At 36.2% G+C, this 17,173-nt stretch overlaps 3 protein-coding genes and 1 pseudogene across 4 annotated transcripts; 2 read left to right on the top strand and 2 right to left on the bottom strand.

The window, feature by feature from the left end:
• Window positions 1-201: 201 nt before the first annotated feature.
• LOC121794039 lies at window positions 202-1,979 on the top strand. 2 transcript variants are annotated; one of them, XM_042192048.1, is made up of 3 exons: window positions 202-326; window positions 1,172-1,240; window positions 1,404-1,979. In XM_042192048.1, the coding sequence occupies exons 1-3, from the start codon at window positions 222-224 to the stop codon at window positions 1,809-1,811; spliced, it is 582 nt and encodes a 193-aa protein (XP_042047982.1). In that variant the 5' UTR covers window positions 202-221; the 3' UTR covers window positions 1,812-1,979. The 2 variants fall into 2 exon arrangements, with proteins under 2 accessions (XP_042047982.1, XP_042047983.1); XM_042192049.1 differs by lacking the exon at window positions 202-326 and adding an exon at window positions 386-1,054.
• Window positions 1,980-2,571: 592 nt separating this feature from the next.
• LOC121793490 (RING-H2 finger protein ATL3-like) lies at window positions 2,572-4,124 on the bottom strand. The gene has a single exon (XM_042191499.1). The coding sequence runs from the start codon at window positions 3,720-3,722 to the stop codon at window positions 2,889-2,891; it is 834 nt and encodes a 277-aa protein (XP_042047433.1). The 5' UTR covers window positions 3,723-4,124; the 3' UTR covers window positions 2,572-2,888.
• Window positions 4,125-7,899: 3,775 nt separating this feature from the next.
• Window positions 7,900-11,489, top strand: LOC121794131. The gene is made up of 7 exons (XM_042192161.1): window positions 7,900-8,177; window positions 8,384-8,842; window positions 8,932-8,984; window positions 9,395-9,432; window positions 9,693-10,011; window positions 10,105-10,418; window positions 10,723-11,489. The coding sequence occupies exons 1-7, from the start codon at window positions 8,165-8,167 to the stop codon at window positions 11,333-11,335; spliced, it is 1,809 nt and encodes a 602-aa protein (XP_042048095.1). The 5' UTR covers window positions 7,900-8,164; the 3' UTR covers window positions 11,336-11,489.
• A 926-nt stretch (window positions 11,490-12,415) lies between these two features.
• Window positions 12,416-14,264, bottom strand: LOC121793698 (annotated as a pseudogene).
• Between the last annotated feature and the right edge of the window lie 2,909 nt (window positions 14,265-17,173).

Here is a 17,173-nt window from a genome sequence, read left to right as displayed (position 1 = left end):
TTTGAGTTATGCAATGAAATATTTTGATTTGGTAAATTTCATTTCTCAAGAAAAGGATAAGATATCATATATCATGGGATCCTCCTAAACATGCGGCGTGAAGAATTGAGAATGATGAAATAGACAAACCCTATGATGACAAATATTATTAGGTTGTGGCATTCCACTACTTCTTGCTTTACAAAACATCCTTTTCACCACTAATCTTTAAACCAAACTTTATGCTTAATTTAAGTTTGAGTTTATTTACACCAAACTTCACTTCATTTCTCCATGATTTCATGTCTGAAGACCTACTAAGCCAGCAAAATGAAGGACCATATTTTGTAAGCAATCTTCCCTTTTATGAGATATATTCTCTATTTTCATATTGATATTTCGGTAAAATGTCAAATAATCACGAAAGATAGTCAGATATATACTCCATATCCCAAGATTTTTAAAAATGTAATTATAAATCACGAAGTTTACAATTTAAACCAAACTTCACATCTTAGCTTATTTTTGCCAAAAATGAGACGGATGAGATAATTGCGAAAATTGTAAACTTTGTGAATTGATAATTCAATTTTGAAAAGTGTCCAAAAGAACAAGAATTTGACCATCCTTCATGATTTATCAAGCAATTTGCCCTACTTTAATTAAAATATTTAGTTAGTCGTTTTAGTGGACTATTATAACTTAGAGTAAACGTGACACACATCATAATACGGTTGAAATAGGATATGATCTACTTTGGTAACATTGATTCACGTTTTGATTTTGCAAAAAACTTACCTTTTCTTGAAGATATGCTCTCTCTCTTTCTCTGGAATTTTACAAACGTTAGAAGTAAGTAGCTTTCACTGCCATTCCAACTGCTACAGTTTTCCAAAATTTCCAAAATTTTCATGTGGCCTTGCATACATATTAGCTGGCCTTAACGTTTTCACACATTTTGCAAAGTGAATAAAAAATCACTATAAAATAAAAAACAGAGATATAGTCCATATCTTTAGCTAGATAATTTCATTGTGTTGTTTGCTCTCTCTGCAAATTCAAGATCATTTCCAAGGTACGAAATAGTTCTGTGTGTTTTTTCACTTACTGAAAATCTTCCAAGAATTTTTATTAATCTCTTTTTTTTTTTTTTTTATGTATATACATTGATGGTTATTCTCTTAATCTTCAGGCAAAGATGAATGAATCTGCAGATGATTATTATAGCCATGAATTTGATTATCAGTCAGATTTCACACAGGTTTGTTTGATCCCATGTAATGTCAGTAGTATTCATATATTTTATTTATTTATTTATTCTTGAAGTTTAAAATCTTAATATTACTTCCAATTTTCAGTTCTTGCATCTTTTTGGTTTCAAAATCTTTTTTTTACTACAGTATTATTTTCTTTTCATGTTTCAGTTCTTGAAAGAAGCCAAAAACAGCACCTTCCAAGTGAATCTAAATGGAGTAGAGAAAAAGGAGACAAAACAGTTGGATTGGGAAAAAAAGCACAGGAAATCATGGAAAAAATCCCTATTTTCTTGGTTGAAGAATGGCACTAGAAGTAAAAGTAAAACACTCAACCAACCATCTCACTCTCACACCACTTGCCCGCCCTCGAGGGCGAAGCGCGCCAACATGTCAGGCCCAATCAGACGATCTACTGGTGTTGTCAGCGCATCGTCTGAAAGGACCCGTCGTGCGGCGTCTGGGCCCCTGGCCGGGCTTTTTGGTTCGACCGGGAGCCCGAAAGGAGCATACATGTGCCTTGGAGAGATTAAGGAGCAGAAGATTCAAGCTTATGGGCCTATATATATGGTCACATAGATGTTTTTTTGGGAGATATATAATTTATTGAATTTTGGATGAGTTGAGACAACAATTGGATAATTGTTTGGTGCCATCTTGTTGTAGACCACATATTTTGCTTGCAGTTGGGTCAACATGGCATATTGGCAATGGCACCACCCCTAATAAAAGTTTATGTTTTTATTACCCTACAAAATATTAATAATTACACATTGTCAAAAGGTTGAAAACAAGTAAATTCTAGTCTTATATCATCATTTCAAAAATGGTAAATTCCATTTTGGTGAGTCCCACAATTTTAAAAATCAGTTGGAAAAATCAGTTTAGATTTTGTTCGCAATTATCTCATAACAAAATATTAGTTAAATTATAGCTGATGAATTATACATAAACGTCATTGGCAGTGAATTAAATGATATCCTCTATTCATAAAGAAAATGACGTTGTTTAATTGAAAAACATAGTGTCGCACATAACAAACATGATTTTTTTGTCATGTGATAATTAAAAACAAAACAAACTTTATGAGTTTTCTGACTAATTTTTAAAGTTGGAAAATAAGCCAGAATTTTACTTACTTCATGCTTTTACCAAATGTTGGCCCTTTTAAAAAAACAACATATGCAAAATTGTGCATACTTCTCATTTCTCAATATCTAATTCACATCAACAAACATTACTCTAACTTCCATTTCATTTCAATCTCTCATCATCTCACAAAATCAATAGTATCCTAAAAAGAGATGTGGATCACAAAGGATAAGACAAAGAATCAAACTTCAAAAATCTTGATATATACTAGTAGTATATAATAACCTCTTGAATACATAGCTATTACATTGACACTATGCAAGATTTCTATATAGAGAATCTAACCTATATCTTTATACAACAAATTAAGCATATCCCAATTCATATATGCTGCAAGAAAACAACTAACTCATCTCCATCAAGAATCAAAGAACATCTAACAAATAATCCATCTCACAACCTCTCAATCATCTCTAAGCAAATCACAGCTCAAACTTGTTGAACCATAACCATAGTGAAAAAGTCTATATGCCTAATGTGAATATAAAACCAAATCAAAATCAATCAACTCAACCCTCTTACTCCTTGTTCAAGATCAAGATTTCTCGGGGTTGAGGGATTCACTCTTCTGTTGCCACTAAGCAGCCTCTTCAACGACCTCAGCCTCGTTGGGACCGTGGATTTCTGCTCTTCCTCCTCAGCCCCTTCGCACGAAGGGGCTGAGGACGAGGACGAGGAAGAGGATGAGCTCGAAGACTCCCCATTGCCTTGATGGCCCTCTTCCACACAAGGGGCAAAGGTGCTTACTTGAGTCTCATTCCCCCAAATCAACACATTGGTTGGGAAATTAGGTATCACAATTGCAACTGAATTCTCCACCACTGGATCATGAATCACACCCTCCCCATCTGTGGCGAAATCCGAGGATTTCGCCACAGGGTTTCTGCAGAGAGGGCAAGTGGAGTGAGATTGAAACCACATGTCAATGCAATCAACATGGAATCCATGGTTGCATTTGGGCAAAAGTCTTGCCTTTTCACCCTCAGAGACTTCACACAGACACACAGCGCATTCCAAACCCTCTTTGAACTCTTTCGGATCGAACACCGTGATGGGTATGGTTTTGAGCAGCGAAGGGTCCAATCCGCGGCGGATGGCGGAGGCCGCCGCGGCCTCGTGGTGCCCCGCCGCGAATTCGAGGTGGCGCCGCCTCGTGGCGGTGGCTGTGGTGCTTTCTTGGCGGCGGTACCAGTACCTCCTGGCGTAGAGGTGGAGGCAGAAGACGAACACCACCACGAAGAAGAGGAAGACTATCGCCACCACCATTATCTTCCCCGTCAGCTCTATCACTCCCGCGTCCCCGATCTTGCCGCTGCTTAGCTCCGCCGCGTCGGCCATTTTTCGAGGATGGAGGAAAGATTGAGTCTTTTTTGTGAAGTGACCCGAGATTTCGAAAGGGTTTCTTCAAAGATTCGATCTTTTTGTCAAGCAATCCAAGAACTCAAAAGGGTTTCATCAATTAGCTGAGCAGAATTGAGATTTCGAGGGATTGGGTTCTTGAAACTGAGAAAAAATGTAAAGAGGGGAGAGGGGAAGAGAAAATGAGGATAAAGTTTGAAAATTGAACTGATCAAATTGTGATCTTTTGAAGAATGTGATGGGTTTCTATATGTAATAGCAGAAGCAAAAGGGAAGCTGCAAGAGAGGTCGTGGAAGTGAAGAGGGTGTCAAGAAATGGAGAGAGAGAGATCAGTCAACCGAGAGATGTAAGAAGGGAAAGAGGCCTACACGGCGGCGTCTAGAATGGGTGCAAAAGCAAAGAGACCAACTGCAATTTGATGGAGGCTTTTAAATTTCTAATTGACTTGTATTTTTTATTTTATTTTTTATTGTTATTACTGATAATTTTTAGTACTAGAATTTTAGATGGAGGAGACGAGGATTTTAGATCATTGACTTCTGTTGATTTTGCGTTTGACCATGAAAAGAATTTCAAAGTCTTCTAACTTCTTTTTTCAATCTTGTATTTTAACATGGTTTATATGGTTTTTAATACTTAAATGTAGTTTATAATAGCTTACTTTCTAAAGTAGTTTCTACTCGTAAGAAATTTACACACACACATAGTTTACATGTTGTTTGGTTTAATAGATATGATCAATATGGTCTATGGACCAAGTTATCTATCACAGGTATAATTATGCAAACAAAGCATTTAATTAAGTTATACTCCTTATTTTATCAATCATACTTTATTACTCAAACACACATTAAATTATAGTTGTACAAGTATATATTAGGTATAGTGTGTTCCACTAACTTTATTAGTGCCCTAAATACCTCATCAATATGAATTTATACTATAGGCTAGGCGTACATGTTACTAAGACATGAATTTTGACCACAATATAATATCAAGAAATTAAAATCGTTTTTTGAAATAAGGTAATAATAACTCCAAATGAATTATGACAATAACTGAAATGGACACAAGTAATTGAAAAATCATTTGTGAAGATGTTGACTAGTGTGCTTTTTATTTAAAGATAATAAATTTGAAATTAATTTATTTTCATCAAAATAGAAAATTTCCAATTAGGATAAGGAGTCTTGTCTTATGCATTATTCATTAGACATAAACTGTGATTAATTATCTTGTCATAGGGGAAGAACAAGAGGGTGGTTGATAATTAATCTATAGCCAAATTTGACCACGATATGCACTTTCTTTTGACCCATGTTTAATTCTAAAACTCAATTTTGAATTTGCCAAAATGTTGACTGTTTATTTTCTTTCAAGTAGACTTGTTTTGATCAAATATTGCAGCTGAAATCATTTTCAAACCACATAAGAGTATATAAAAAATTCAATTTTCAGTACTAGTACTCATATACAAGCACAAGAGTCTTAATTATCAAAATAAATTTAACTAAATAAACTTAAAGTTTGAGTGTGTGTGTATGTATGTGTGTGTGAGAGAGAGAGGGGAGGCATCATGATACGTTCATGAAATTCATTGACATGGTTTCAACTTTACCTCAAATGAAAGACTTTATCTATTTTAATATTTTGCTTACATGTTACCATACATTACACTATATGTTAATTGTAAGAAATGAATAGTGTGCAAAATGGGCCCTAAATTATTTATTGCAAAGGTGTAGAGTCAAGTTTACAAATGCCCTTTTGCATTTGGCATGTGGTAGAAAGTGACAACAATCTAATTCCCATAAAGATCAGTCTTTTTCTTATGAAATTTAGTTAATTCTCACAAGGTGTCAAAATTTACTTGAAAAAATACACATTTCTTCACATATATTTTTAGGTTAGAAACAAATATCCAATTTTGCTAAATCGTATGATTGTCATAAAAAGAAGTACTACTCCATAAAGAAGTATTATAATAAAAACAAATATTGTTTGTATATGTATAAAATCATAATTATGTTTCCATGTAGAAACAAGCCAATTGCCCAAAACAGGTTCAAAAATAGTATAAACATTTAATTTTAATCATATATAGTTCAAGCAAGTAATGCTTTACATAACGCCTTCTTTAAAATTTTAAATTGAGGAAAATAATTATTGATACTGCTTCTGTGACTGAAAAAATAAAATATTTTAATTTTTATATTTGTCTCAACGCTTTAAGCCATTTACCTATTATTTCCCCATAATTATTGGGATTTGAGGTCAACAACTTTCCAAAAGTTTCATTTTATTTTCTCCCACCGAAAGAAATACTATTACTCCCTAAATTTTGGCAGGGCAGACAAAAAATGTCCCCAGTGGTGCGTATACATGAATTCTTGCAAAAATTTAAGCCATATTTAGGGCAAAATGATGAATATGAAATAATTGCCCCCTATTTTAGATATAATCATATAATTTTTCTTGCCCTTTACTTGATTACGATTGTTAATAATTTAAATTTGAATGGGAACACGCGACAAGATGTATGATTAATTAAGGGACTAAATTATGTGGCTAGGATTATAATAGTATAGATTTCAAATTTGGAAACATGGCTAGGGATGGCTGTATCCTATCTAATTTAATTTCCCTTTTATTATTTTTGTTATATCATGTATATTGCTATTATTTGATTTTACATTTTTTAATTAAAAGGTCACACTCTCCATTTATTAGACCATCTTAAAAATGGTCATACTTTAGGTTAAGATGGAAAGTTAAATCCCAAAAAAAAAGGTAATTGTGCTCAAAAGAGGACGTTAACTATAAATTGTACTCTATATTAGTATGTTTTAAAATATACTACTAGTATATCGTGATATTTGCATATATTTTGAAGTTATATTTTGTACTCCTACTAATGTAGGAGTTGATAGTGACATCACAAATATAAATTTAAATAGTAGTAGCCCCCAACAATTTAATGATGGTATGTTAGACAAAATTAATATATATGTGTGCTATTTGTACTCGACTAGTGACAACCAACGACAATCGATTGAATTGTTGTAAAGTTTTTTTGGCAATAATACATTTTTGAGTCGTATTATTGTCTCCCTCCTCTCAATTCGAACGTAAATAATCGATATTATAGTTTCTCCATTGTTATAAAATAGAAACTAATTAATATTGTTATTTCTTATAGTTTAAGAAAATGATAATTCTGCTCCAAAATTAAATCGATGATATTAAAAATAGCAATAAGAGGCATAACGTGAAATACACGATCATAGACTAAATGAAATTATTCCCACCAACACAAAAAGCAAAAACGATAATTCGACGACTTAGTCAATCATCTCACTATTATTTAGTCCGAGAGAACACGGATATATTTTTACTATTTATTTTTAAAAATAATAAATAAGACAGAATATTTAAAATATAAAGATTTGTTTCATAAAAAGTGTAGTAGTATCTTTAAGTATTGGGTCATTGGGTGAACTCTTTTGATTATCAAATGAATATGGACTTAGGAAGCTAAATTTCATTCTAATTAGGACCTTGAGAATCCTCATGCATATCATAAAAGTAGTGTTTAAAGCTTACACCATCCAAATATAAAATAATGTGATCTTGTTTGATTATTGATTTTATAAAATTTATTAGTAATATTTTAGTTAAAATTATACGCCAGATAGGCGCACACTAGGCCCAATAACTATGCGTTTCAATTTAATATCAAGGCCCATTTAAAGCATTAAGCCCAAGGTTAACCAGGAGAATATATTAATATTATTAATTTTATATAAATTTTATTAGATTATAACTTATTGTTATTAATATTATTAATTATATGAACACATAAATAAAGATTTCTATTTATTCATTTATTCAAAGTTTTGCGAAAAATGATAAATAAAACTTTGACTTTTAAGTGATTTATAAAACTAATTATGTTAATAATAATTTCAAAGTATTAAAATCGAATAAATATATTTTTAAAATTTAAAATTAAAATGAAAATGAAAACAAATATATGAACAAAAGCTATGCAGATAATACTAACACGACGTATCTAAATATTTATTATACTTACAAACAAATTGCATAAATTTGCAAATATCAACCAATTAAAGGGGAAAATAAATAAGTACTCCGTGAAAGATATTCTCATTATCCACCGCCGGTTTCCCACACCAAAACAATCTGTGTCAGTGTGTGGCTCTCGCTCCGTTTTTTTTTTCTTTTTTTATCATAATTGAATTCATTTTCTATGAATTCACCAACCCTTTTGTTTAGTTCAATCTGATTTCACTTCGCTCTATCCAATTTTGAAGTCATTGCATGGAATTCCCCCAAACGACGGCGATTTGTGGTTGTACTTAAACAGTGTGCTTTGGATTCCTGACTTGATGAGATTCCCATGCCTTTATTAGGTAAATTTGGCCGGAAAAACCCTAATTTAGGTTTCATTGTTGGGGGTTTCTTATATTTACTCTATATACATTGTGCTTCTGCTGCTGTGTTGGTTTTGGAAATTGTAAAGCTTTTGTTTTTATGAATTATAACTGAGATGTTGTTGCTACTAGAAATGTGGGATTTTCTAGCTGAGGCTGTGAGAATTGATGTGTTTGTGTTGCAGATATTGCTATTTCACAACCTTGCTCTTGTTTCCTCAACAATATAGGAGTATCATTTAAGTCAGTAATCGATCTTCCTAAGAGAATAGTAGTTGGCAATGATAGGAGGTTGGTATTGGGATCCACATTTTCAGGGAGGAACTTTTGTAATGGAGGAAGGGTGGGTGGAGACTTTACCTCAGGGAGAGCCGGGGTGTGGCAGGGTAGGCTGATGATAAAGGCTGTTGGTACGCTCGAAATTTCTAGTGTACCTTGCAAAAGTGGAGGGGTGAAGAGGCTTCAAAATGCATTGATGATGAATGTTGATTCTGTGAGGTCGAGTTCCACTGAAATTGAACCGGCACAATCTTCAGGTGAAGACTCAATGGACATGGATGAGAGGGAGTGGTTGAGACGGATGAGGATTTCCAAGGCGAATAAAGGGAATACGCCGTGGAACAAAGGAAAGAAGCACAGCCCAGGTGATGCAACACGTGCTTTTATTAAGTGCTTGTGAATGAACTGATTCTATTGAATCTAGCAATGTTTTAAATGTCTTCTTTTTGTGCAGAAACTTTGAGGCGGATAAAAGAAAGAACAAGGCTGGCAATGCAAAATCCTAAGGTAATAGGATAACCAATTTGTCTTATTTGTTTCTGATAGTTCATAGTTAAATAAACCTTCTAACTAAATTTTATCTGATCGGTATAATCTAAAGGCCTAGCTGCATAGTAGCAGTTTCAAAATATTATGTCAATCATTTTCCCTGTTTGGTCACTTTGTTTAATTGTTGTCCACATACCAATCTTTGGAAACGTGTATGCATAGTATCCGTTTTTCTTGATTCTGTCGCATAATATTGGCAAGGCTTTCTCTTTCATTGCTAACTTCATTTAGTTTTTTTTTTGCTATTCCATTTATCAGTTCTATTATCAATTGATTACACACATATAGAAATTCCAGCTTGAGAATATGAAGTATGAACTTACTATATTTGATTTGAGGAGGCATTGTAATGATTTATGGCAATGTAGGTCAAAGCCAAGCTGATTAATTTTGGGCATGCTCAAAGGTAGATTCACTTTCCTGTATATTTCGCATTTTTATATTGGTTCTGGCATTTTAGCCATTACTTTTATTCGTTTTCATTTGGGCTATGAAAATGATGCTGGAGGTGCTTATGTTGATTACACCTTTATAGTAGCTAGTGGGCTTGTGTTTGATAGATTTAAGGAAACTGATCTCCGTTTTGTATTGACTTCATTGGCTTTGGAAATTATTGAACAGTTTTACAATATGCTGTCTCCTCTCTGTTTTTCTACATCTTCGCAGTGAAGAGACAAGGTTGAAAATTGGAGCTGGTGTTCGACTTGGATGGGAGAAACGCCGTGAGAAATTGATGGTCCAGGATACTTGCTACTATGACTGGCAAAATCTAATTGCGGAGATTGCCCGGAAGGGTCTTCAAGGCGAGGAACAATTGCAGTGGGACTCATACCAGATCTTGGATAAAGAGCTCCAGCAGCAATGGCAACAGAGTGTCGAAAAAAGAAAAAGCATGCCTAGACCTAAGGGAAGCAAGAGAGCACCCAAATCAGCCGAGCAGAAGAGGAAGATCTCAGAGGCCATAGCTGCAAAATGGGCTGATCCTGTAAGATCGGACTTGGGTTTACTCAGGGTCCTTCTCTCAAAAATCTATTTTCTCAGTTTTCATTCTCATGCTTACATTTCTCATATAATTTAGGATTACCGGACTCGGGTCTACTCTGGTCTAGCTAAATATCATGGCAAACCTGAGGGGAAAGAATGGAAGCCTAAGAGAAAGCCTGCTGGTGACGGACAGGCTCAAAGTAGAGGTCGTAAAGACAAGGATGAGAATGATGATGCTGCAAGACGCAGGACGAAAAACCTAAATCAACCAATTAGAGCAAAGAGAAGAAAAGCACCATCATACAAGGACCCGTTGGCCAGCACCAAACTGGAGATGTTGAAAAACATTCGAGCCAAAAGAGCTGTTGCTGTCAACAACCCGAAAACTGAAGCAATCACTAATGCCAAGTAAGTTCTTATATCCATAGCTGATTGCTTCAATTTGGTTGATTTTTCTCCGTCAACAGAATAATGCGTTAGAGGAAAAAAGAAAACAAGGAAACTATAATCTTGGTTTCTTATTATATTGTAGACAGATGAGTATCTCCAATACTGATTTCTGGAAATTGATGTATAGTTCGTATTTGTGGCTGTGCATGTGTTACATTTATTTGTTCATCTTGGATTAATGGATTTCATGTGTTTGTGCATATATTCTCATTTCTCACATAAAACCCCATTCTCATTTGATCTTTTCTCTCTATATCTGCAGGTCGTTGATTGCAGAAGCCGAGAAGGCGGCCAAGGCGCTTGAAATAGCTGCTAAGACTAGCCCTCTTGCTCATGCTTCGTTGATGGAAAGCAGGATGCTGATCGCGGAAGCACATAAGCTCATCGAATCCATAGAGCTCGAAGATGCAACAACATCTATTGAAGAAGATAATAGGGGAACTCCAAATCTTGAAAACGAGGCGTATGCAGACGAGAAAAATATGGAACTCATAAAGCCCGTGATAGTAAACGGAGTCCACAGCATCTCTGACGATCCTGAAGAAACCTATAGCTTCAGTTTCGATGAGTTCATTTTTGCAGATTTCATCAATGGCAACAGCTCAAGTCCTTACCCTCTTGAAATGGAAGAAAACGGGCCTAATGGCTCTGTCTCATCAGTTTTAGATAGCATGATGAACAGCTCTGATTCGACCAAGAATCGTGTCGATCATAAACCAAACCCTAATGGGAGATCAGTTCATACACAAACTTCGGTCGTGAAGGGACCGGAGCTCCGACATGAGAATGTAGAGGCAGAGAAGAAAGGGGCGAACGTGGTCAAGAAATGGGTTCGTGGGAGGCTCGTTGAAGTTGAAGAAGAAGAAACATCTTAGGTTAGCTCTAGCATTTTTGGAATTAATGCATTAGTTTCTATATATCCATATTGATAGGAAGTATAGAGTGTTCAATACTAGCTTATATCCAGGTTTTGATGTCCAAGAATTATTCAAATTTTTACTTAAATCTTAGCAAAAGCCATGCATATAATTCATGCCTTCTTCATTTAAGGAAACCTAATATTACATACGCAATGGTCGCCCTGGTCACCACCCTCGTTGCAACGTCGAGCCAAGTTTGTTTCCCCGAGAGATCCTTGAGAAGAAGCGATCTGTTTGCAAAGATTTTAAGAGTGTCTCCAATAGGGGAGCCGCGGCTCGTGGCCCGCGTGTGGCTCTGCCGCGGCTCCCTATTACGAGAGCCACGGAAGGCCACGGCGGGGGGCGCGCCCATGGGAGAGCCACGACTGCGGCTCGGCCGCGGCTCCCTATTGTGGCGGCCGAGAGCCGCGGCTCAGCCCAATTTTGAATTTTTTATTTTTTAATAATTTCAAAAATTATTTATAAATACCTCATTTCACACCCATTTTTAATATTTTTGAAAATTGTTTATAAATTTTTAATTTTTTTTATTAAATTATGCATTTTTTTTATAATTATTATAGTCCGATAATTTTTATTCTAGTTAAATTAAAATATATAAAAAATGAAAAAAATAATTAATTTGTGGCTTGGGCTTGTCCACTATTAGGGAGGACAAGTTTTTTGGTGGTCCGGCCAAGTTTTTGTGGCTTGGGCTGAGCCACGGGCTTAACTATTGGAGACACCCTAAGTTCTCCGAAGAACTCAGAAGCTCTCGAGCGTGCAGATCCTGGCGCCACTGATACTATATTTATTCACTTACCATGAACACCATTAATAATCATAGGTGTTCTGGTTTCATGAGAAACTGCGTAGAAAGAAATATAAGGATTAATACAAATGTAGTTATACTGCAATCCATGACCGTGGAGTGGATTAATACTTATAGTCAAGTAACTCATTTTCTTTGTTTACTTACTTGTAAACATCTTTGAAGAAAATTAGGTGACCGACCATCCGCCTCCATAAGGCATTAAGCACCCTTACATACTAGTATAATTTAATAAGGGATAATAATTTCATTTATGGTGCTTATTAGTTATTACACAATCACAGATAGTGCTCTAAATTACACATCATCACTCCAAGTCATGCAGTACTAGCTAGTACTATTAATGAGTGAAGCATGTACTTGCAGGCAAAGGTCGTTTAACAATGGGAACCAAATGCAAAGGCTGTTTCCTTCTAACAGTGGCGCCAAAGGCCTCCTTCATATCCAAATCTTCATGTTTCGGCATTTTCCAATCAAAATGATACAGAAGCATAGCAAGCGGAAGCTCTACGTTTGCCAGTCCAAATGACATACCAGGACACATTCTTCTTCCTGAACCAAAAGGTATATATTCTAGATTGTTCCCTTTGAAATCAACGCAGCTCCCCTCGAATCTCTCTGGTATAAACTTCTCCGCATCGTTCCAATACTCGGGATCCCTTCCCAGTGCCCATGCATTCACTATCACTCTGGTTTTTGCTGGGATTTCGTATCCATCAATTTCACATCTTTCGACGTTCATTCTGGGGATTAAAAGTGGAAGTGGAGGGTGCAACCTCAATGTCTCTTTGATGATTAATCTCATGTATTTCAGCTCGTCAAACTTGGCTTCATCTACGTATCCCTTGTCGTCAAAAACCTTCCTTACTTCTTCTTGTGCCTTGCTGAGTATGCTTGGGTTTCTCATCATCTCTGACATTGCCCATTCCACGTTGATGGTTGACGTGTCGGTTCCAGCTACGAACATATTCTAAACCAGTAATATAAGTAATGCATTACAAGGTAAAACACACCTTTTATTTAGAAACAAAGTTTCATTTTAGATTTTTCCAACTTAAAAATGTGAATCTGCTTACTCTCACATTTCCAAATAAAATTAATAAGCTTTGCCATTTTTTTAATACTGAAATACACATTTAAGTAATATCTTAATTGAGAATGAAGGAAGCACAAACCAGAACCACAGCTTTGATATTTTGAGTAGTAAGAGGGAATTCAGTTTCATCTTGTTGAATCTTGAGCAGAACATCCACCAGATCTTCCACCTCGCCACCATCACCAGCGGCTTTATGCTGCTCGATGATGCTATCGAACAGCTTGTCTAATTTTCGATACATCCGTTGGGTCTTAAACTTGGCTCCGGTGATCAACGGAAGCAAGTTGATGGACGGATAGAGATCGGCCAACATGAATCCCGTCGCCAACTGGATGCTTTCTTGGATTATAGAAGTCACCGTTCCGCGCTCATTCGTCTTGCCCCCGACCACCACCCTCGTTGTAACATCGAACGACGTCAAGTAGAGTATTCCTGAAATATCAACCGGAGATCCTATCCTTTCACAAGAAGCGATCTGTTTGCAGAGACTCAAAGTCTCCTCCTCTCTTATGCGGCGGAAGGACTGCACGCGCCTCGCGCTCAGGAGCTCGAGCGTGCAGATCTTCCGCAGCTGGCGCCACTGATCCCCGTAGGGGGCTAGGACGATGTCGGAGTAATTGTAGGTGAGCTTCTCCGTCATCAGCCCCGGGGGCCGATTGGCGAAGTTGATATCGTGAGTTCTCACCACCTGTTTGGCGAGGTCGACGGAGGAGATGATGACGGAGTGGATTTCGCCGAGCTGGAGATGCATCAAGGGGCCGTGTTTGGCGGCGAGCTGTCGGAAGATGTGGTGGGGCGGGGCGGGGCGGGGCGGGGCGGAGCATGAGGTGGAGGTTTCCGATGAGGGGGAGGGTTTTGGGGCCGGGAATGTGTGAGTAAGTCTTTGCATGTTTTGAGATTGTTTGAGATTTGAGAAACATCCACACAATGAGGAGAAAGGAAAGTAGAGGTATTAGTATATTGTTAAAAAGCTCCATAATGTTTAATTTGTTTTGTGTGAAGTTATTCATTTATATGTATATTGAGTAGCTAACAAATGTTGACTATCATGGTGAAGTGGAGTTGCATCAATATCAATTCATATATACTGATGGTGAAGTAGAGTTGCATCAATATCAATTCATTGAAAGACACCGCATAGTATATACTTTTATATATATATATATATATATATATATATATATATATATATAGAGGTGTGTGATCTAATACTAACTTTTTTATAGTAATAACTATATCAAATACAATTTTGATCTGAAAATATTTTATTTTATTTTATTTTATATTGACTCTATTAATTTTATATCGAATAAACGATCATCACTGTAAATAGAAAGAGTAATCCTTAAGGGTGTCCACTATAAGGTGGACACGCCCAATAGCCCCGCCCCAATTTTTTGTCCATAGCCCCAGTTTATTGTCCACAGCCCCAAAATTCTATTTCCGCTACTATAGTGGACACCTCCAATAGCCCCAAATTTTATAATCAACTTTCATTTTAAAATGTTTCAAGTAATTACGAACAAATTTATCGGGCTATACGTACGTAGAAGAAGTCGACTATACGAATTAAAAATAAAAATAAAATTTAAATTGAAATTTAAATACAAATTAAAGTGTAAAAAAAAAATTTCAAAATGAAACCGCCGCGGCGGTTGTCCGCTGCTATAGGAGCCGCGCCTATAGCCCCGCCCGCCGCGTCCTCGCCCCGCACGCGGCGAAGCCTCGTCCGCCGCCCTCCCCCCCACCAGCCGCGTCCGCCCTCGCGGCGGACACCCCCCCACTATGACCGCCGCGTCGACCGCCCCCCACCGCCCCCTTCGCGGCGACCGCCGCGTCCACCTTATAGTGGACGCTCTAATAGTCTGTTTGGTCAAATGTTTGAAATTAATTAATAAGCGCTGATAATTCCACACACGCATTTTGAATTTAAAGTTTATATATATATACGAACAAATCAATAGTAGTTATGCAATCTTGAATTATTGGAACTTAATGGTGTGTAATTAATCATCAAAGTCGCCTCACCATCTTGAATGGATATGTTCGAAATTTCACTGGAATTGATATGTTAAAGTCTCTGCAATTAATAATAGTTGACTTTATATCAGCTAGAATAATTAAAAAAGTAATTAGCTGAATAAATTAGTTTTCGTCATTTTTCAATCCTATAATTGGAAAAAGAAAACAATTTTATGTGTATATAATTGGAAAAAAAAGTAATTAGCTGAATAAGCACTAGCTTTGTTAATAACATATAACCATGCATTAACTTGTAAATATGTATTCTTCATTTAAAAATATAAAATTATTGTAATAAATTCAAAATCATTGTAGATATTATATTACAAAAGTGATATAAGCAGAGTAGTAAATATTTAGATTTCAAAAATATTTAAAATGTTTATTTTGTTACATAGAGAATAAGATGCATGGATCACAAATTATAAGTACTTTAGGACAAAAAAATATTAACACAAGATTAAAAATGATTTTAAGTAAAGAACAAATATAACAATATGACATATGCAAATTAGTAAAAGTTTAAATTTCATAAAGTATATAAATGTTTTACTTTGATAATAAGAAGAAATATGAATTGATAAAATAAAAAAAGTAAAGAATGGAAAAAATACGTTCTTGTTGAGGGTTAAGCCCTAAACTTCTTAGTTAAAAACTCAACACTAAACCATTAGACTACTACATTTTATATGACATTTATTGAAAACAAATACATTTCTACACTTCACAGATGGGGCGGATATGCTATTTTCGGCTCGATTCAAGAGAAAGTATAGGCTCTCCGAACGGCTGGGAGGGGGCGAGATCCACCAGTGCTACTAGGTTTTTGCTGAAACTCACCGCCAAAAAAGAAAACCGAACTCCACAACCCCAATATATAGGCTGGAGTATCTCTACATACGGTAAACCTAATTTACAATAATTGTTATTCTATATAAGGCACAATATTCTCCCATATCAACTGCATATAATCTTTCTGATTTTATGTGATATTTCTTCTAACACTCCCCCTCAAGCTAAGTAATTGGATTCTCAATACTTAGCTTGCATAATACTTCTTGAAATGACTTCGAATTCACTGCCTTTGTCAAGATATACGCCAACTGATCTTTAGACTTGACATGAGACATTACCACCACTTTTGCTTCAATGTTCTCCTTGATGAAGTGTCTGTCTACCTCCACATGTTTGGTTCTATCGTGTTGCACCGGGTTTTCCGAGATACTAATGGTCGCCTTGTTGTCACAAAACAATATACAAGGAAGGGTAGGTCGAAGGTCTAATTCCATCATCAGTCTTCGCAGCCATAATATCTCTGTTAGTCCACTCTTAATTCCTCTAAACTCTGCCTCTGCGCTAGAAAACGCTACTACCTTCTGCTTCTTGCTTTTCCACGTTACAAGGTTCATTCCTACAAATCTAAAATACCCGGCAGTTGATTTTCTATCATTTGGGTTCCCTGCCCAGTCAGCATCGGGGAAACCATGTATCTCCATGTATCCATGCTTCTCAAACATAAGTCCATGTTCAGCTGTTCCTTTCAGATACCGAACGATTCTCAAAACCGCTTCCCAATGTGCTTCTTGCGGTGCAAGCATAAACTGACTCATTACTCCAACTGCGTACGCAATATCTGGTCTAGTGTGAGATAAATAGATAAGTTTCCCGACTAACCTCTGATATCTCCCCCTGTCGGTCGGCTTTGCTCCTTCCACTATCTGCAATCCATGATTTTGCACCATAGGAGTATCTGCTTGTTTACAATCGATCATCCCTATCTCAGCCAACAACTCAAGTATATACTTCCTCTGATTTATGAAGATTCCCTTATTTGACCTTAGCACCTCTATCCCCAAGAAGTACT

The sequence above is a fragment of the Salvia splendens genome, chromosome 3, assembly GCF_004379255.2.
Source record: "Salvia splendens isolate huo1 chromosome 3, SspV2, whole genome shotgun sequence".
NCBI lineage: Eukaryota > Viridiplantae > Streptophyta > Magnoliopsida > Lamiales > Lamiaceae > Salvia > Salvia splendens.
Note: the sequence above shows the minus strand (reverse complement) of the source record. Positions and strands in the feature narration are given on the sequence as shown.